Source organism: Candida theae, assembly GCF_024610275.1.
Source record: "Candida theae strain CBS 12239 chromosome Unknown scaffold31, whole genome shotgun sequence".
NCBI classification, from domain to species: domain Eukaryota; kingdom Fungi; phylum Ascomycota; class Pichiomycetes; order Serinales; family Debaryomycetaceae; genus Lodderomyces; species Lodderomyces theae.
The window spans coordinates 42,547-60,447 of NW_026261366.1; the positions used below are offsets into that span (position 1 = coordinate 42,547).

The 17,901-nt window shown below is 40.8% G+C and overlaps 5 protein-coding genes across 5 annotated transcripts; 2 read left to right on the forward strand and 3 right to left on the reverse strand. All coding sequences in view use genetic code 12, as the record gives it.

Annotated features, from left to right (window-relative positions):
• Positions 1–103: 103 nt before the first annotated feature.
• On the forward strand, positions 104–2,608 carry KGF57_001073 (uncharacterized protein; the record flags this gene model as incomplete). Its single annotated transcript, XM_051750242.1, has 1 exon — positions 104–2,608. One exon carries the CDS (start codon positions 104–106, stop codon positions 2,606–2,608), a length of 2,505 nt encoding a protein of 834 aa, XP_051610407.1.
• A 367-nt stretch (positions 2,609–2,975) lies between these two features.
• On the reverse strand, positions 2,976–3,701 carry KGF57_001074 (uncharacterized protein; the record flags this gene model as incomplete). Its single annotated transcript, XM_051750243.1, has 1 exon — positions 2,976–3,701. One exon carries the CDS (start codon positions 3,699–3,701, stop codon positions 2,976–2,978), a length of 726 nt encoding a protein of 241 aa, XP_051610408.1.
• A 1,272-nt stretch (positions 3,702–4,973) lies between these two features.
• On the reverse strand, positions 4,974–6,770 carry KGF57_001075 (serine C-palmitoyltransferase; the record flags this gene model as incomplete). Its single annotated transcript, XM_051750244.1, has 1 exon — positions 4,974–6,770. The coding sequence occupies one exon, from the start codon at positions 6,768–6,770 to the stop codon at positions 4,974–4,976; it is 1,797 nt and encodes a 598-aa protein (XP_051610409.1).
• A 609-nt stretch (positions 6,771–7,379) lies between these two features.
• KGF57_001076 (putative ubiquitin-protein ligase) lies at positions 7,380–9,722 on the reverse strand (the record flags this gene model as incomplete). The annotated part of the gene is made up of 1 exon (XM_051750245.1): positions 7,380–9,722. The coding sequence occupies one exon, from the start codon at positions 9,720–9,722 to the stop codon at positions 7,380–7,382; it is 2,343 nt and encodes a 780-aa protein (XP_051610410.1).
• An 859-nt stretch (positions 9,723–10,581) lies between these two features.
• On the forward strand, positions 10,582–17,889 carry PRP8 (U4/U6-U5 snRNP complex subunit; the record flags this gene model as incomplete). The annotated part of the gene is made up of 1 exon (XM_051750246.1): positions 10,582–17,889. The coding sequence occupies one exon, from the start codon at positions 10,582–10,584 to the stop codon at positions 17,887–17,889; it is 7,308 nt and encodes a 2,435-aa protein (XP_051610411.1).
• Between the last annotated feature and the right edge of the window lie 12 nt (positions 17,890–17,901).

Consider the following 17,901-nt stretch of genomic DNA (forward strand, 5'->3'; position numbering starts at 1 on the left):
TAGTGTTTGTTATTTATGGTGTAGACTCTCCTAAAACTCTGAGCTACCAAAAAAAACATCTGAACTCACCTTAAACAACTTACACATCACCCTGCAACCCTTTATGAGCCTTAACCTTCCCAACCCTAGTCTACTAGGTATCCTCCTAGTGATATCAACGCACAGTGGACCTCAATTGGCTTATAAGTACCCAACAAACTTAAGTTCAAGCCGAGGAGGCAAGCACAACACAGGACCCAAACGTCAGGACAAAGATCATCAAACAACAAATGACAGTATAAACAAGTCTGGCGACAACGAGAAACAGGATGTTGCCGAGTACTACGACGAAGACGATGAGCTATACGAATATAGAGATGACGAAGACGATGCTGAGGATGAAAACATTGACCATTTGGTTGGTGATATTGGCGATGATGATCGAAGTTTGTATGGAATTGATGCAAAAGTATGGGATGTTGATGATTTAAACTACTATATGGGCACTAAATTGGACCTCAAGAGATTTTTGGATTTGCAGGATGAGAGGAGGAAGCAGCGGCTTTGGTCAAAGACAGATCAGAAGAGGTCAGATAATCTGCACACGAGAGTTGTGGATGGCGGAGCCAATTTGAAACAAATTGGTTCAAAAACAAGCATTGCTTATAGCCAACATAGCCAACATAGTTCAACATCAAATTCAAACGTTCCAAACAGCTACGTCACTATCAATGACGACATTATGGGTATAGATCCTTCGTACTTGTGTGAAATGTTGGCCCCACCCACTGCAATGTGCAATGCCAGGTTTGAAATGACAATTGAGGGGAAAACTTTCTTGGGATTACCAATACACAATAGTATAGATGGAGGATGGAAAAAGAGGCCTAGACCAAATGGTAAACAGGCTCAACAGAAAAAGAGTGGCAGGTCACGGTCAAATAGTAGACCCGTTGATCCTCACGCCGACACTCACGAGTTGGCCAATTATAACGAGCCTGAAACTGAAAATGGTGATTTGAAAAGTAATTTAAACATGTTTCATTTGGTGTTCATCATGAACCCACCTGCTATGGAATTCAATTATCGAATTGATGAAATGTTTCATCATGTCATTTCGAAATTGTCATTGATTCTCCGGCGTGCTCAATTGAAGCATGACTATATTGGACAAGAAGTAAAACAAATTGTTGCATTGCGAGAGGAAATCAAAGATGAAAACAGTTTGGCAGATATGTCATCCTTGTGCAAATTGATTCGTGATTGTTTTGTTGCCATTAGTTCATCAAAAGTTGCCAATTTGACAATCAATGGGAAATTGAAATCTTTTCAAATACCAGTCAAGACTGAATTCCATTCGCTACCTGATATATCTGTACCCTGCATTCCTGGATCGTATTTATCATCAACTGTCAATACTTTAAGCAATCTTGGATTGATCAATGTTGGCGAATCGTCTCGATTTGGACAAAAGAATGAAGCATTCAAACCGTTACAAGAAGATGATGATTCAGATGAAGTAGTAATATACTATGCACTATTACTTCTCGATGAGCCCGAAAATATAATCAGAGATGTACAAACTTCACACGATTCTATTCTTTCCAATTTTATTCGCTCAATCGAACCGACTGAGTCATTACTCAAATTATCCACCCGCCATCCTCAATTTGATCTTCGGCAAATCAAATCATTTGCATTCCATTTGATATATTGGCGAAAAGCACGAATCATCCAACCATTATCTAGCCGCTCAGTATACATCATTTCACCCATGGCTCCATTAACAACAAGACTCTATGAAGATATATTCGAATTCAATAAGAAATTCCCCACATTGCCATCATTACCACATTTCTTGAAATTGTTATCGCCCAAATCGCGAAAACCACAGCAATTCGCGGCGATAATTCCAAGTCGCGATCATCGAGATAGTTATATACGGGCATTGGCATGGTTGAATCGATTTGGATACGCTACTCAACAATTGACATTCATATGGTTGAAGATTTCTCGCAAGATCAAAATCAAAGTGGAGGAGGATACTGAGAATGAGAATTTAACCAGACGGAAAACTAGCAAATATGTTGCTGATGAAAAGGTTACGAAAAGCACTGATAATTCGTCAAAACAGGTGGCAAGCGCAGACAATTCCAACTCCAATGCTAAAACCGCCACCGCCACCTCTGATACAGCAGCAGCAGCAGCAGCAGCAGCAGCAGGTGATGCTGTGACAACTTCCACTAACACAGCCGTCAGTGCCAACACGGCGTCCAAATCGGATATCGAAGGTACAAGCGGATCCAAATTGAACAAATCCAATCTCGATTCATTGAAATACCACTTGAACAAATCATCCTCCACGGTCACGCTACTTGAAGACGAAGATACCGTAATCCTCGACCCAGGAAGAGCATCCACATTAGAACGCAAATGGATCAATGAAATCATATTTGAGGAGTGTAAATTGAATGCCGAGTTGACCGCCATTTTCTACAAGTTGTTGAAGTACATGAATGGTGAAAGTCCATTGGAATTGTTGTTGTTGAAGGATAACGTATCAAGACTGGAATTGAAGAAGCTTTTGCTTGCTATTGAACCCCATATAATTTCCGTAAAACACTGGTAAGTAAACCAAAAAGAATGGCATTTTTTTACATTGGTCACTTTTGTTAGTGCGTTGTATGTATATTCAATAATATAGCTAAACAATTCACGAAATAATAAATAAGAACCGAAAAGGATAAGAAACGATATTCGAACTTGAAACTTTTTTTCTTTTCTCTGTAATAGAAAAGCCAGGCATTGATGAAGCCACACTGCTTGTAGATGTGTAAAAAAAAAAAAAAGAAAGTGATGGTGCTAGGGGGGGGGGAACAGGAAAGACGAACTGAAGCTGGACCTAGCCAAAAGAAAAAAAGACCAAGAGCAGCCAACGAAACAACACACCCAACGCACGTAATGAACTCTTCAGCGAAAAATGACCAACTTTTTACTCAAACAAGAACAATAACGACAAGTTCGATTTGTCTTGATTTTGGATTGATTGGAGCATTGTAGACCTTGTAAACACCATAATCATTCACTGGAGAATCCCAAAATGCAGTCTTGCCATTCAAAGCCAAAAGCCAATATCCGTCATCATGGACAATCGAGAATCCAGAGCTGAACAACGCATCAGGCTGAACTGGTGAATCAAATTGGAATTGATGATTAGCAGCAATCTCTCCAATCCTATACTTGGAATCTCTCAAGACTGAATTTTTCAAAGTAAACCAATCGTATCCCAAGGAGTTGTCAAAAGTCAACCATGAATCATCATTGTCGAAATCGAATCCATCACGTTTCCATGGCTTGCTTGGATGAGGGTGAGTATATGTGACTGGTTCTGGAGTTGGCTCTTCACATGGCACAGTGGTTGGAGTAGCAGTGTCACATGGTTCAACAATTGGAGTTGGAGTAACACAGGGGATAGTATACTTCTTTGTACCATACTCAATCTGGCCATCGCTCAATTCAAAAGCAATAAAGATGTCGTCACCGACTTTGGCACCCAACGCAAACTTGTTGGGGAATGAAGTTACTTTTGGTTGATGAGGTGGGTAGTCGGTTGGAGTAGGGCGATTCTTGCCATCGTCATCGTCGTAACCACGTTGGATCAAACTAGAATTAGCAACAGAGACTAAACCGAAAGTGGAGATTAAAGCGGCAGTGAACTTCATTGTAGATTTGGATTGATTTGAGTTGAGGTAATGATGAGAAGGAAGGTAGGAAAACATGTTGCGAAACGGAGGGAGATGGCTAGTGTATTTATATTGAGCAGATTGAACACTACAACGTCGTCAATGCTACCACAACGTGTTTCATATTCACATTGTTCCCCTTCAGTGGATGTGCAATTGTGGATTCAAAGGTCCATTACCAGCCTGAATTCCAAACAGAAAACTGTGGCGACACTTTGATGAAATTTGTTGCATATGAGTAATAGACAACACAAGAGTCCTCTTAGGTAGTTTATTTCGTAGCCATTCAAAATCCACACACGTGTGTCAATCTCTATAGTAAACAGAATCGCCAAGTAAAGATTCAATTGTTGCAGCAGTAAACAATATCATCAAATGATTAGAGCCACAACTTATTAATCAGCCATCACCATTATCTAATGTGGTAAAGTGTTTCGTCGAAGTCAGGTGTTGTAGCATGCACGTTTGTGTGTCCGTGTGGGTATCTGCTTGTAGGTGTCTGTCTGTGTGAGTGAGTTTGAGTGCATTCAAAAATGTCTGTGTGGTCTGGTTTTGCTCCGCCCTATCGTCACATTTCACGCCGACAGCGGGGCGATTTGAAGGGGGGGAGGGGGAAGGGAAGGGAAGGGAGCGGAAAGTGGGACAGTAGGCGGCGGGATGGATATGTGGAATAAAAACGCACCACGGTACTTTCACAGTGGAAGTTAACCACCGCTTGTTTGTTTGAAAGAATGTCCGACCGCAACACACATTTGTACCCCCCCCCTCACACACACACACACACACACACACACACACACACACACACTCTCTCTCTCTCTCTCTCTCTCTCTCTATTCATGAATGTGTCTTGATGATGCACAGTGTGGTTGTTTTATCGTCATGTGTGATCCTAATTGACTGTTGTGTGGTTGAGAAAACGCAAGTTTGCCGTCTCGTATAAAGCATTGTAGTTCTATCATATTGATGACACTACTGTGGCTTGTTGTGGATGCACAGAGTTTAGCTTGTCTTCAATGAATAGGGGCTGATCACAGAGACAGATCTTTTGCTCATGAAAGTGTGAGTGGTGACTCAAAGCACAACAATCAACTACTTTTGGAAAAATATTGCTTTTGTTAGATATGTGAAATTAAAATTAATATTAAAGAAAGCTACTATTATCTATATTTATCTGTAACAAACACCATTACACCACCATCGATCAATCTTACATCCCTTCACTTTGGGGAATGTCTCACAATTTCTATATCAATAGTTGATGAGTTCATTAGTCAACTCAAAAAGTTCATCCTCATTAGTTACACTTGACACAACAGCGTCAATTGCCTCTGGTAATATTTCAGCCAACCTTTTCAACTCTTCTTCTGAAACACCAACATTGACGTTGACAAGTAACTGTGGTGGCAAAACAGGTAAATCCTCGTGCTCCAAAATAAGTTTGCTTCTTGTCAACAAGATTTTGCCCTGTTTTAATACATAGTCGATGATCTTTTGCAACATAAAACTTTCAAGGTTCAAATATTCATCAAAAGGGTTCAGGAACTTGGCTGGTTTCCCCTTGGTGACAAATGTCGAGTTCCCATAGAGTAAAGGCAAGTTTAATTGCAATCTGTACTCGTCAGTGAATGTCAAATGAATCATGGGTGATTGTGGCACAGAGGTAATGGTCATTGGCACATCCTTCAACCCTGATAGAAGTGCATCGTAGGCGAAAATTGTCTTTTGGTGAAGTTGAGTCATGAGCTTTGATTTCCCAGTCTTTGGTTCAAGAATATTGATTTCTTTGATAGCTTGCGATGTAACTTTGGCCGAATATGGAGGCAAAGAAGCACTAAAGACATATGCATTTGATGAGATTCTTTGATGGTGAATCATCACTTCAACACCAACACAAAACCCTCCAGATGAGGCAAAAGAATTTGCCATTGACCCAATGGTTATTGAAACTTCATCTCTTGAAATTCCATAATGTTCAGTTAAACCTTTACCAGTACTTCCCAAAACTCCAATCGATAACGATTCATCCAAAAACAATCTGTACTTGAACTTATTTTTCAACTCAACAATCTTGGGTAAATTGGCAAGGTCTCCAGTATTTGCAAAGAGTCCCTCAGTGATAATGAATCTCCTCCTGAGTGGTTTTTGTTTATCCAAAATTGGCTTCAACTGGGTCAAAATCTGTTCCAAATGTTCCATATCATTGTGGTCATACCATTCAATATCCACACGACTAACAATCAAGGCCTTTTGGATAGCAAGGTTCACATTTCTATCAACAACGCATAAATCGCCTCTTTTCAAATAAGCAGGAAGAACAGAACTGGCAGTGACAAAATCTTGACCATAAATGATAGCCTGATCAGTACCCAAATACTTGGCCAAGTCCTCCTCCAATCTGACATGAACATCTTGGGTTCCATAAAAGTTTGGGGGTCCACAAGCACCAACACCCGCAAATTCAATTTCCGTCTTTGCAGCTTGCTTTATGTTTGTATTACTGTTCAAATCAAGGAAATCTTGCTTCACGAGATTGACAACCAGCGAGTCATGACAAATTTCCTCAAAGTCTGGGTTGACGAGCTCAATATGTGAACCATTGAACCCTTTGACTTCTGGGATGGCCCTGATTCTCCAAGCTTCCAAGTCAGTAATTGCCTCAACCAAAGGTTCAGGCACCCATTCGTCGCAAAGTTCATCAATCTCCAGTTTGGAAAACTTGACAAATTCCGACTTGTTCTCCTTCTTTTTCGACGTGAAGAAATACGTCAATGCAAATATGAATAAGCAATATTCAAAAAGAGATCTCACTGGATCGTTTTGGTAAGATGACTTGATGTACCTTACGATAATTTGACCACCTGGAAACGCTTCCAATAGGTTCAAGAAGTACAAGACATTTTGGGCTATTGTTTGTTGTATGATTTCCCACGCTTGAGATGCTGCTGGTGGAGGTGGAGGTGAAGATGAGAGAATGCTTGATATTATAGTTGTTGTAGTTGTTGTGGTTGTGGTGGTGGTAGTGGTGGCATAGATCGGCGACGTCATTGTTTTAGTTATTATGGTTGTATAATCGAGGGAAGGGGTCTATTCACGGACTTGTCTAATGCATGAAAGGTAAATGCAAATGTCAACTTAGTATGGCAAGTATGTGTGAGCGAGCTGTGATGTGTCTTCAATGAATACTTTAATGAATGGATTGGTTGAATATAGGTGAGTGTTTGCAAAAGGTACTATCAAATTGAGTTGTACGTGTTGTTTTAAAGCTGGTTTTTTTCTCCTATTCTTCTTCTTCTTCTTCTTCGTCGTCGTCGTCTACTTTACTTCTGCACTTACAGTGTCGATTGATAAAAATAGGAGAAAAACGGGCAAAAAAAAAAAAAAAAAGTTTTATGAAGTGAGAGAAAATAAGCGTGTCTCTCTCTTTACTGTTTAGCTCTCTATTCTTTTAACATCAATGTCGTGTGGGTTGTATAAAAATAATTCAACTTCGGTGTCGTGTCGTAAATTAATTACTCACGACATTCATGCACCATGCCCAATCTACACCACAAAATACCACCTACTCAAATAAATCTGAATCCCGAAGTACTGTACATATATATGTACATACCTACATATATATATATATATACGCCTCCACGCGTCCACTCTAAATCAAGGAAGATATATCTTGGAAACGCCTTCAACATCCCTTCTGCAACACACACACCCTTCAAACCCTTTACTCACAAGGCTCAATCGACAAGATTCACAAATGGCAAAACATTTACATGGCCAAGTGATAATTTCTCTCATATTTGTTTGACATATGACACATTCCATAGACCTTTGACCTTCCTTGGCTAATCCTTCCTTGTTCTCACTCCTTTTGGCAATAATCAACTCCACGAGCTTCTCACTTTCATCCTTGGAATCAAAATCTGTTTTTGAATCAGTGTTTTGGTGCAACTTGTGGTATCTTGACCGTGTCAATCTTCCTTCATAGTTCAAATGTTCCCTGATTAGTTGTAAAGACGTTTCATTTGACTCCTCAAATAACTCTTTGAGCCCTTCACTGTCAAATATTTCATGCAAAGGTGACGACGAAATAGCATAGTCATTGACCCGACTCATACTTCTGCTGTTGACATCTGTGGTAAGATCTATAACTTCTGCATCTGATTCGTAATCTGACTCTTCTTGAGTACCAACGTAATCCTCAGAGTTGTCAATGTTTGGTAAATCCGTCCCAGCGAGAATTGCCGCATAATTTTGCTCCAATTGCTCAACAGTGTAATTGTCTAGCTGAAGTATTTGCTTGCTTGAAAGTACATCCGAGCCGTGGCTTCCGTTACCTGAGATACCGTCACGTCTCATATTTCTCGTCAGTCTTCCTCCCCTTTTGAACACCAGCAGAAAAAATCCAGGGATTCCTCGTAAAATGAAGCTCGCAACAACACCATATACTAGTTGAGCAAAGTCAAACACAATCCTCCTCAAGTACAAGAACCGTCTCTTGAATATGCTACTTGACTGATATGGATTTTCGCGGGAAGCGTGATTCGATTCCGCATTCGACTCACCGTGTGTAACGAGCTTAGATGTAGGGGTATCTATCAAGTTTGAATATCCCTTTCTCCTTTTCTGCTTCATTACCTCTAGGAAACTAGCTTCATTGGTATGAGATGTTTGCCCCAGTTGCACCTGTTGCCAAAGACTTCTCTCAACCCAGGTCTCATTATCCAAAGTCACAAGACTCAACTCTTTGATGTAGCTGGATTTCCCCGCCAGAGTTATTGCCAATACACCCAAATTCAATAATGCAGTGTAAAAATCATCACTCCACTTGATATTAATATTTTCAAGCGAATTCATATTTTGTTCATCATCAACTTCGTTTTCACCAACATTGTCTTCGCTTTGCTCTCCTCCATTCAGATTCAGAAAAAAACTTGCATAGTTTAAACCTTCTAATCTAAACCCATTGACAGCCACTGCCGTCATTAATATCGTCAAACTAACAAATATGACAAATAGAATCAAAACTTGTGGTGTGAATGTCAAGACCAAAATGATTGGAAACTGGAAAACTTTCCTTTTCCATATACTACTGATGAAATAAGCCAAATATCCCAATCCAAGCGTGGCCAGTGGAATCAACCTATACTTATTATCATTGAGTATTGCTCCCACGTGTATATTCAAATGGTTCAAAATCAGGAAAAGTGACGTAATCAACAACACCTCAGTTGGTCTCTTGTAGTTGTATGAATTGCTAAAGAAAAAAGCAGAATTGGTACTAAATTCTTGAAAAGCCAACGAATGTTCAAAAATGGTGATTCCACTCTCAGTAAATGGTTTTCTACCTTGAATGCAAGCAATAAAAGTCTCAACAAAAGCCAGACAGCAAAAAGTCAAGAAAATTGGCCAATACATGTCACTGGTTGGTCCAATCATGACTTGCCTCGATGGTGTGTTCATATACTTTGTTTCAGCAAACTTTTCCGGTACATATGTGAAGAATCTTGCTGGAATAAGACTATAAAACCATTTTATACTCGATGATTCAGTTAACCCCAAAAACTGATTTAATTTCAATGCAGTGAGTACATTCGAAATCTGGTATAGTAGGATCATTATTATACCCACTCGAAAACTCAAAATGCTAACCTTTTTCAAGTTCGTGGCTCGTTTATAGGCATCTATCAATCCCCTATTCCCACTTATTTGGCGTTGTCGGTTGATGGCCACTTGTTGATTGTGAATACTGTTGGTGGAGGCCATGACCAATGTCCTATTCAAAATCAAAGCCATCACCAAACAGGCGAGGCCGTATACAGAACAACAATAAGTACTTATCGCACCAAATCTTGACCACGCATCATTATTGAGTTCCGACAGGCTACTTTGTTCCCAAATGGCCTCGACCACTGACTCTATTAGCTTCAAAAATGAAAAGTCAGTGTCATTATCTGTAGCAAGATCTATAAGTGTGGAGTTTGTCACGTTGGCAGACATAGCCATAGATGTGTAGATTAGTGTCCTTGCCAGTTGTGGTAGTTGCTGTTGATAAAAGGTTTCTAGGAAATATAACCCCCTATTGAGTCAGGTGTGTGTGTGTGTGTGTGTGTGTGTGTGTGTATGATGGGAAGGTACCTATAAGGGTTTGCTTGGAAAGATCACACTGGGGAAAAACTGTGTGCCCTGAGAATCCGATTGTCAGATTTTCCCGTCCGCAATTCGCTCACTCTTTTACCCTTCCGCAATTATAATTACAATTACAACAGTACAGAAATACCCACATCCTAATGAGTACAGACCACATACTTCTGTCTCAGTGTATGACAACATACAGTCTCCTGTTTAGGATAAGGGTTTGATGAGAAAATCCAAGCCCAGTCTTCTTTATACGAACCCAGTTCTACACTCTTTTGAACAGATTCCCTGGTAGTCTTTGCTTCTCGCTACCCATGCAGGCATGCACTTATCTGTCAGTAACAAGAATAGATACACTTTAACCCACGGTACAATCGTTTTGCGATAGCAGTGAATCCAATTATTACAGGGAGCTCGATGATGGAACTGTAGAGAACGTAAAGACGAGTCAATTTCTCTTGTGCAGTTTTGAGAGTCTGTAGTATACGAGATTATTATGCTATCAACCGTACTGGCGTTTCCGTAAAATACATGGAACCTTTCCTTCCCGCATTATCTACCGTGAAGCACCCTAACCTAAAGTAGAGGGTTCTAGTCGTGTCTTGTAATGCACATCACAAATTTTTACCAATGAGCACGAGGTAGCGCCAAAGCTTTTTTGTTATTTTTGAGAGGCATCACAATTACAGTTTTAATAGGTAACCTAATCAATTAGTGACACATGGGACGCAAGCTACCGCCACCACCTCCACCGCCACAGAAAGGGCCAGGGACACTGGCAAATGGGAATGGATCCACGAAAAGAAAACACGTATCTTCTCCCGTGTCGACACCTTTACCACCACCACCACCACCTCCACCACCACTGGCCAAAGAGAAAGCGTCGCCAAAATCAGAAAGGTCTTCTAAAAAGGCTGTTCCACCACCACCACCACCACCATCATCAACTGCAAATAAACAAATATCGAAGCAGCAGCTACCACCACCATCGCCACTACCACCGCCACCTCCACCTCCACCAAGTAGTACGAAATCTCCTAAAGTAACCATTCCAACATCTATTCTCAATTCCACGGAAGATGAATCTAATGGGAAGCGAACCTGGAGCCAGGTTCAAGGATCAAGACACAAACCATCAAGAAAACCAGTGATAGGAGCTGGTGTGGCGGGTCCAAAACCTGAAATGCCACCGCAACATTTAAGGAAAATCATGATTGATCATGCTGATTTGAGTCTGCGAAATGTGAATGCCGACAAACGATCACACTTGGGGGCATTGAAATATCTACCACATGCATTACTAAAGTTGTTGGAAAACATGCCCCAACCATGGGAACAAACAAAAGAAGTTAAGGTGTTGTATCATCGAACAGGTGCAATTACATTTGTCAATGAAATTCCTCGAGTAATCGAGCCCGTCTACATTGCTCAATGGGCAGCTACATGGAACATGATGCGGAGAGAAAAGCGAGATAGAAAACATTTCAAGCGAATGAGGTTCCCACCTTTGGATGACGAGGAACAGTTTTTGGATTGGACACAAAATTTTGAAGATGTGGAACCGCCAGCAGCTATCAAGTCAGGCGAAATTGAACAGATGGACGATTTACAGGATTGGTTTTATGATGAAAAGCCTTTAGTGGATGACTCTGATGTGGTGAATGGGGATTCGTATCGCTCTTGGAACCTTGATGCCGCTACGATGGACAAATTGTACAATATATCGAAACCCTTGTTGACCCATACTGACCATTCATTTGATAAAAAAGAGCTCTTTACAGCGAAGAGCTTAAATGTGGCCGTACCTGGTGGTCCCAAGTTTGAACCATTGTTCAAGGAGAGTGCCGTCAATCCGGAATATGAAGATTTCACAGAATTTAATTCACTAGATAGGATCATTATCAGGAATCCAATACAAACAGAATACAAGGTTGACTTCCCCTACTTATACAACTCGTTTGTCAAGCAAATAGCACTCGCGCCTATTCACTCAGATATGAATTGTCGTGAGGGATCAGTCGAAAATAGTGATGGACTTTCAGCGTTTACATTCAATACAAGCTATAATCCAGTGATGAAAAGAAAGCTGGCTACTGAGAGGAAACAGACGACTGTGGACAATTTCCCCGTCGATGTAAGACCTTTTTTCACTGCTTCACAAGAATGCAACCTGATTCCTCCATCCGTCTACGAACCTCCTAGCCTTAAGTCATCGCTTGATTTATTATCTGCACCATACCCATTCAACATACGTAGTGGTAGAACCAAGAGAGCAGAAGATGTCGCTATAACAAAATCATGGTACAAAAATCGTGCTCCAAGAGGCAGTCCACTCAAGGTGAGGGTTTCGTATCAAAAATTATTGAAAAATTATGTCCTGAATGAGCTTAAAAGCAAAAAGACCAGAAAGGCAAGGGCCACCAAAAAAGTGAATTTATTAAAGAGCTTGCGAAACACAAAGTATTTCCAAGAAACACGCATTGATTGGGTGGAGGCGGGGCTACAAGTTTGTCGACAAGGGTTCAATATGCTTAACTTGTTGATACACAAGCGTGGATTAACCTACTTGCATCTAGACTACAATTTCAATTTGAAACCAACTAAAACGTTAACCACCAAAGAGAGGAAGAAGTCGAGATTTGGTAATGCGTTCCATTTGATTCGGGAATTACTAAGAGCCATCAAGATAATAGTGGACTGCCATATACAGTTTCGATTGGGAAACGTTGATGCGTATCAATTGGCTGATGGCATCTACTACGTTTTGAACCACTTGGGTCATTTGACGGGTATTTATCGGTACAAGTATAAAGTGATGCACCAAATTCGTCAATGTAAGGATTACAAGCACATTGTTTACCAAAGATTCAACAAACTCATAGGAAAAGGTCCCGGATGTGGGTTTTGGCAACCGGCATGGAAAGTTTGGATATTTTTCTTGAGAGGGACAATACCCTTGTTGGAGAGGTGGCTCGGTAACTTGATAGCAAGACAATTTGAAGGCCGAAGACAGAATGACGTTGCGAAAACAATTACCAAGCAAAGAGTAGATTCATACTATGATTTGGAATTGAGAGCACAAGTGATGCATGATATATTGGACATGATCCCGGAAGGATTGAAGCAAAGCAAATCGAAAACTATACTCCAGCACTTGAGTGAAGCTTGGCGTTGTTGGAAAGCTAACATACCATGGAAAGTGCCAGGATTGCCTGAGCCCATTGAGAAGATCATTGAAAGATACGTCAAGGCTAAAGCTGATGGCTGGATCTCAGTTGCGCATTACAATCGCGAACGTATTAGAAAGGGGACCCACGTTGAAAAGACTGTCGCCAAAAAGAATTTGGGTCGGTTGACTAGGTTGTGGATTAAGAATGAGCTGGAAAGACAAGCCGATTTCGGGAAGAATGGACCCTTTGTTTCTCCAGATGAGGCAATACATGTTTTTCAAACCACAGTCAGCTGGTTGGAGAGTAGGAAGTTCAGCCCCATACCATTCCCTCCCATATCGTACAAACACGACACTAAATTGTTGACATTGGCTTTGGAAAATTTGAAAGCAAACTTCAATGCCAATGCCAAGATGAATTCTGCACAAAGAGAGGAATTAGCTTTGATTGAAGAAGCTTATGACAATCCACATGAATGCTTGGCACGAGTGAAGAAGCATTTACTCACACAGAGGATCTTTAAAGAGGTTGGTTTGGACATGATGGACTTTTATAGTCATTTGGCTCCTTCATACGCAGTTGACCCAATCGAGAAAATCACCGATGCATATTTGGATCAATACTTGTGGTATGAAGCGGATAAGCGGAAATTGTTCCCCAACTGGGTCAAACCTGCGGACGACGAGATTCCTCCTCTAATGGTTTACAAATGGTGTCAAGGGGTGAATAACCTACAAAACGTTTGGAATACATCACAGGGCGAATCAAATGTAATGTTGGAGACGAAATTGTCAAAGTTTGCCGACAAGATTGACTTTACATTGGTCAATAGACTCTTGAGATTGGTTATGGATACTAATCTTGCTGACTACATTACGGCCAAGAATAATGTCAATCTCACATACAAGGATATGAACTATGTGAATCAATATGGAATTGTTCGTGGTCTTCAATTTTCATCGTTTGTTTACCAGTACTATGGGTTGATTGTTGATTTGCTCATTCTTGGTTTGGATAGAGCAACAGAACTAGCAGGTCCGCCACATAATCCCAACAATTTCCTCCAGTTTAAAGATGTTGCGACCCAATGTGCCTCCCCCATTAGGCTCTATTCTCGTTATATGGACAAGATTCATATTTTTTTCCGTTTTGAAAGCGACGAGGCTGATGAGTTGATTGATGATTTTTTGGAACAAAACCCCGACCCGAATCATTCCAATGTCGCGGGATACAACAACCATCGTTGCTGGCCCAAAGACGCTAGAATGAGGTTGATAAGACATGACGTGAATCTTGGAAAAGCTGTGTTTTGGGAAATTAAATCACGCATCCCGAAATCGCTAACAACTATTGAATGGGAGGACACATTTTCTTCAGTATATTCTCGTGACAACCCCAACTTATTGTTTGAAATGTGCGGGTTTGAAGTTCGGATATTACCCAAAATTCGCGCCAAAGAAACTTCGTCTTCGCAAGAGAATGTGTGGGATTTGGTGGATCACTCGTCCAAGGAACGAACAGCAAGGGCCTACTTGCAAGTATCCCAAGCGGCTATTGACAACTTCCATAATAGGATCAGACAGATTTTAATGTCGTCAGGCTCAACAACATTTACAAAAGTTGCCGCCAAGTGGAACACGGCATTGATTGCGCTAGTGACGTATTTTAGGGAGGCTGCTATTGCTACTCCATCGCTATTGGAGGTGTTGATAAAGTGCGAAACAAAGATACAGAACCGAGTCAAGATGGGCTTAAATTCGAAAATGCCCACTCGGTTCCCACCAGCTGTCTTTTACACTCCAAAGGAATTAGGTGGATTGGGGATGCTAAGTGCTTCTCACGTCCTTATACCAGAGTCAGATTTGAGGTGGTCCAAGCAAACTGATACCGGAATCACTCATTTCAAGGCTGGAATGTCGCATCAAGAGGAAAAAATGATACCGACAATCTTTAGATATGTTACAACATGGGAAAATGAATTCTTGGACTCCCAAAGAGTTTGGGCAGAATATGCAATTAAACGAGAAGAGGCTCTTCAGCAGAACCGACGCTTGACATTTGAGGATATGGAAGGCAACTGGGACAGGGGAATTCCTAGAATAAGTACCCTATTTCAAAAAGATCGACACACTTTGGCATATGACAAGGGACATCGAGTTCGTAGAGAGTTCAAACATTTCAGCACTGGTCGATTCAACCCTTTTGCATGGACAAATAATCATCACGATGGGAAGTTGTGGAACCTCAATGCTTACAGAACTGATGTGATTCAAGCTTTGGGTGGTATAGAAACCATTTTAGAGCACACATTGTTCAAGGGTACTGGGTTTGATTCATGGGAGGGGTTGTTCTGGGAGAAGGCATCCGGGTTTGAAGATTCGTTGAAATTTAAAAAGTTGACCAACGCGCAAAGATCTGGGTTGAGTCAAATTCCAAATCGTCGTTTCACCTTATGGTGGTCTCCTACAATCAATAGAGCCAATGTTTATGTTGGGTTCTTGGTTCAGTTGGATTTGACTGGTATTTTCCTTCACGGTAAAATCCCCACCTTGAAGATTTCGTTGATCCAAATTTTCCGTGCCCATCTTTGGCAAAAGATACACGAGAGCGTTGTCCAGGACTTGTGTCAGGTTCTAGATAAAGAATTGGAAGTTTTGCAAATTGACAATGTGGAGAAACAAGCAATTCATCCACGTAAATCGTACAGAATGAATTCTTCAACGGCTGATATTGTTCTTACAAGCACTTATAGATGGAACGTGTCCAAGCCATCACTTCTTAATGATAAGAATGACGAGATGGTGTTACCTGCAAAGAAGTTTTGGATTGATGTGCAGCTTCGTTATGGTGACTACGACTCTCATGACATTTCGAGATACGCTAGATCAAAGTACCTTGACTACACCACAGATGGTACAAGCTCATACCCCTCACCCACTGGTATAATTATTGCTATAGATTTGGCGTACAACATGTACGACGTATATGGCAATTGGTTCCCAGGATTGAAACCATTGGTTCATAATGCCATGAGAGAGATCATGAAAGCTAACCCCGCTTTATACGTTTTGAGAGAGAGGATCAGAAAAGGGTTACAGTTGTATCATGCACAGCCACAGGAGGCATTTTTGAATTCAAACAACTACGCCGAATTGTTTAACAACGAGACTCAATTATTTATCGACGATACCAACGTGTACAGAGTTACAGTCCACAAGACGTTTGAAGGAAATCTTGCAACAAAGCCAATCAACGGATGTGTCTTTATTTTGAACCCAAAGACAGGTCAATTGTATTTGAGGATAATCCACACTTCTGTTTGGGCGGGCCAAAAACGGTTGAGTCAACTTGCAAAATGGAAAGCGGCCGAAGAAGTGACAGCGTTGGTAAAGTCACTTCCAAGAGAAGAGCAGCCTAAGCAACTTATCATTTCAAGAAAGGGTATGATGGATCCACTTGAAGTGCATATGTTGGATTTTCCAAACATTTCGATCCGTCCTTCCGAATTGCACTTGCCATTTGCCTCAGCGATGAAAATCGACAAATTGTCGGACATTGTTTTGAAAGCAAACGAGCCGCAAATGGCGCTTTTCAACTTTTATGATGATTGGCTTACGAGAATCTCTCCATACACTGCATTTTCAAGGGTTATTTTGATATTGAGGGCTTTGGGGTTTGATTCAGACGCCACCAAGCAAATAATTTGGTCAAACAGCGATGTCATCACAGAAAGTCATCACATTTGGCCGTCTTTAACGGACGAACAATGGATCGAAGTTGAGAGTAGGTTGAGAGATTTAATTCTTGAGGAGCATTCCAAAAAGTACAATTTGGATGTGCAGTCATTGACCCAGTCTGAAATCAGAGACTTGATTTTGGGTCAGGATGTGAGACAAGCTACTATTAGACGTCAGGAGATCGCTGAAATTGAAAAGAGCGGCGGACAAGTTGAGAATAAAGAAATAACAGCACAAAAATCTGTCTCGACAAACATTCACGGTGAAGAAATTGTTACTGTCACGACAACCAATTACGAACAAGCGACATTTTCGTCACGTAATGAATGGAGGAACCGTGCATTGGCAGCAAACAATTTGCATTTACGAGCAAAGAATATCTATGTCACTTCAGAAGAATTTGTTGATGACGACTCATTCACTTACGTTATGCCGAAAAACATTTTACAAAAATTCATTCAAGTATCAGATTTGAGAATTCAAGTGGGTGCTTATTTGTATGGTAAGTCTCCCTCGGGACACGATGAAGTGAAGGAAATCAAGTGTTTGGTGTTTGTACCTCAATTAGGAAGCACCAATTCCATTCAATTTCCCAGAACGCAGCCCGAGTTAGATGGATATTTGAAAGATGAGAGTTTGGAGTTATTAGGTTGGATCCACAGTCAATCACAGAATTTTGATTATATGACCTCCAATGATGTTACAACACAGAGTAGAATGATGGAGGTTTACAATCCTAGGTTTATTGACATGACAGCCTCGTATACGCCAGGGTCAGTTACGCTCTCTGCATTTGAACTATCTGAGAAAGGATACCAGTGGGGTAAATCCAACCAAGACATGATGTCCGATTCACCCGAAGGATTTGAAAAATCGTTCTCCAAAAAGAGTCAGTTGATCATGACCGATAAGGTTATTGGAACTTACATGGTTCCTGAAGATGAGATTTGGAATTACTTTTTCATGGGTGCAATTTTCAATGCAAATGATTTGTACAATTTGAAAGTCGACATTCCGTTGTCGTTCTACGATGCCGTTCACCGACCAATACATTTCACCAATTTTGCTCAGTTGGAGATTGGAAATGAAGAGGAGGCAAATCAAGAGGATGTGTTTAGTTAGAGTCTTTTTTTG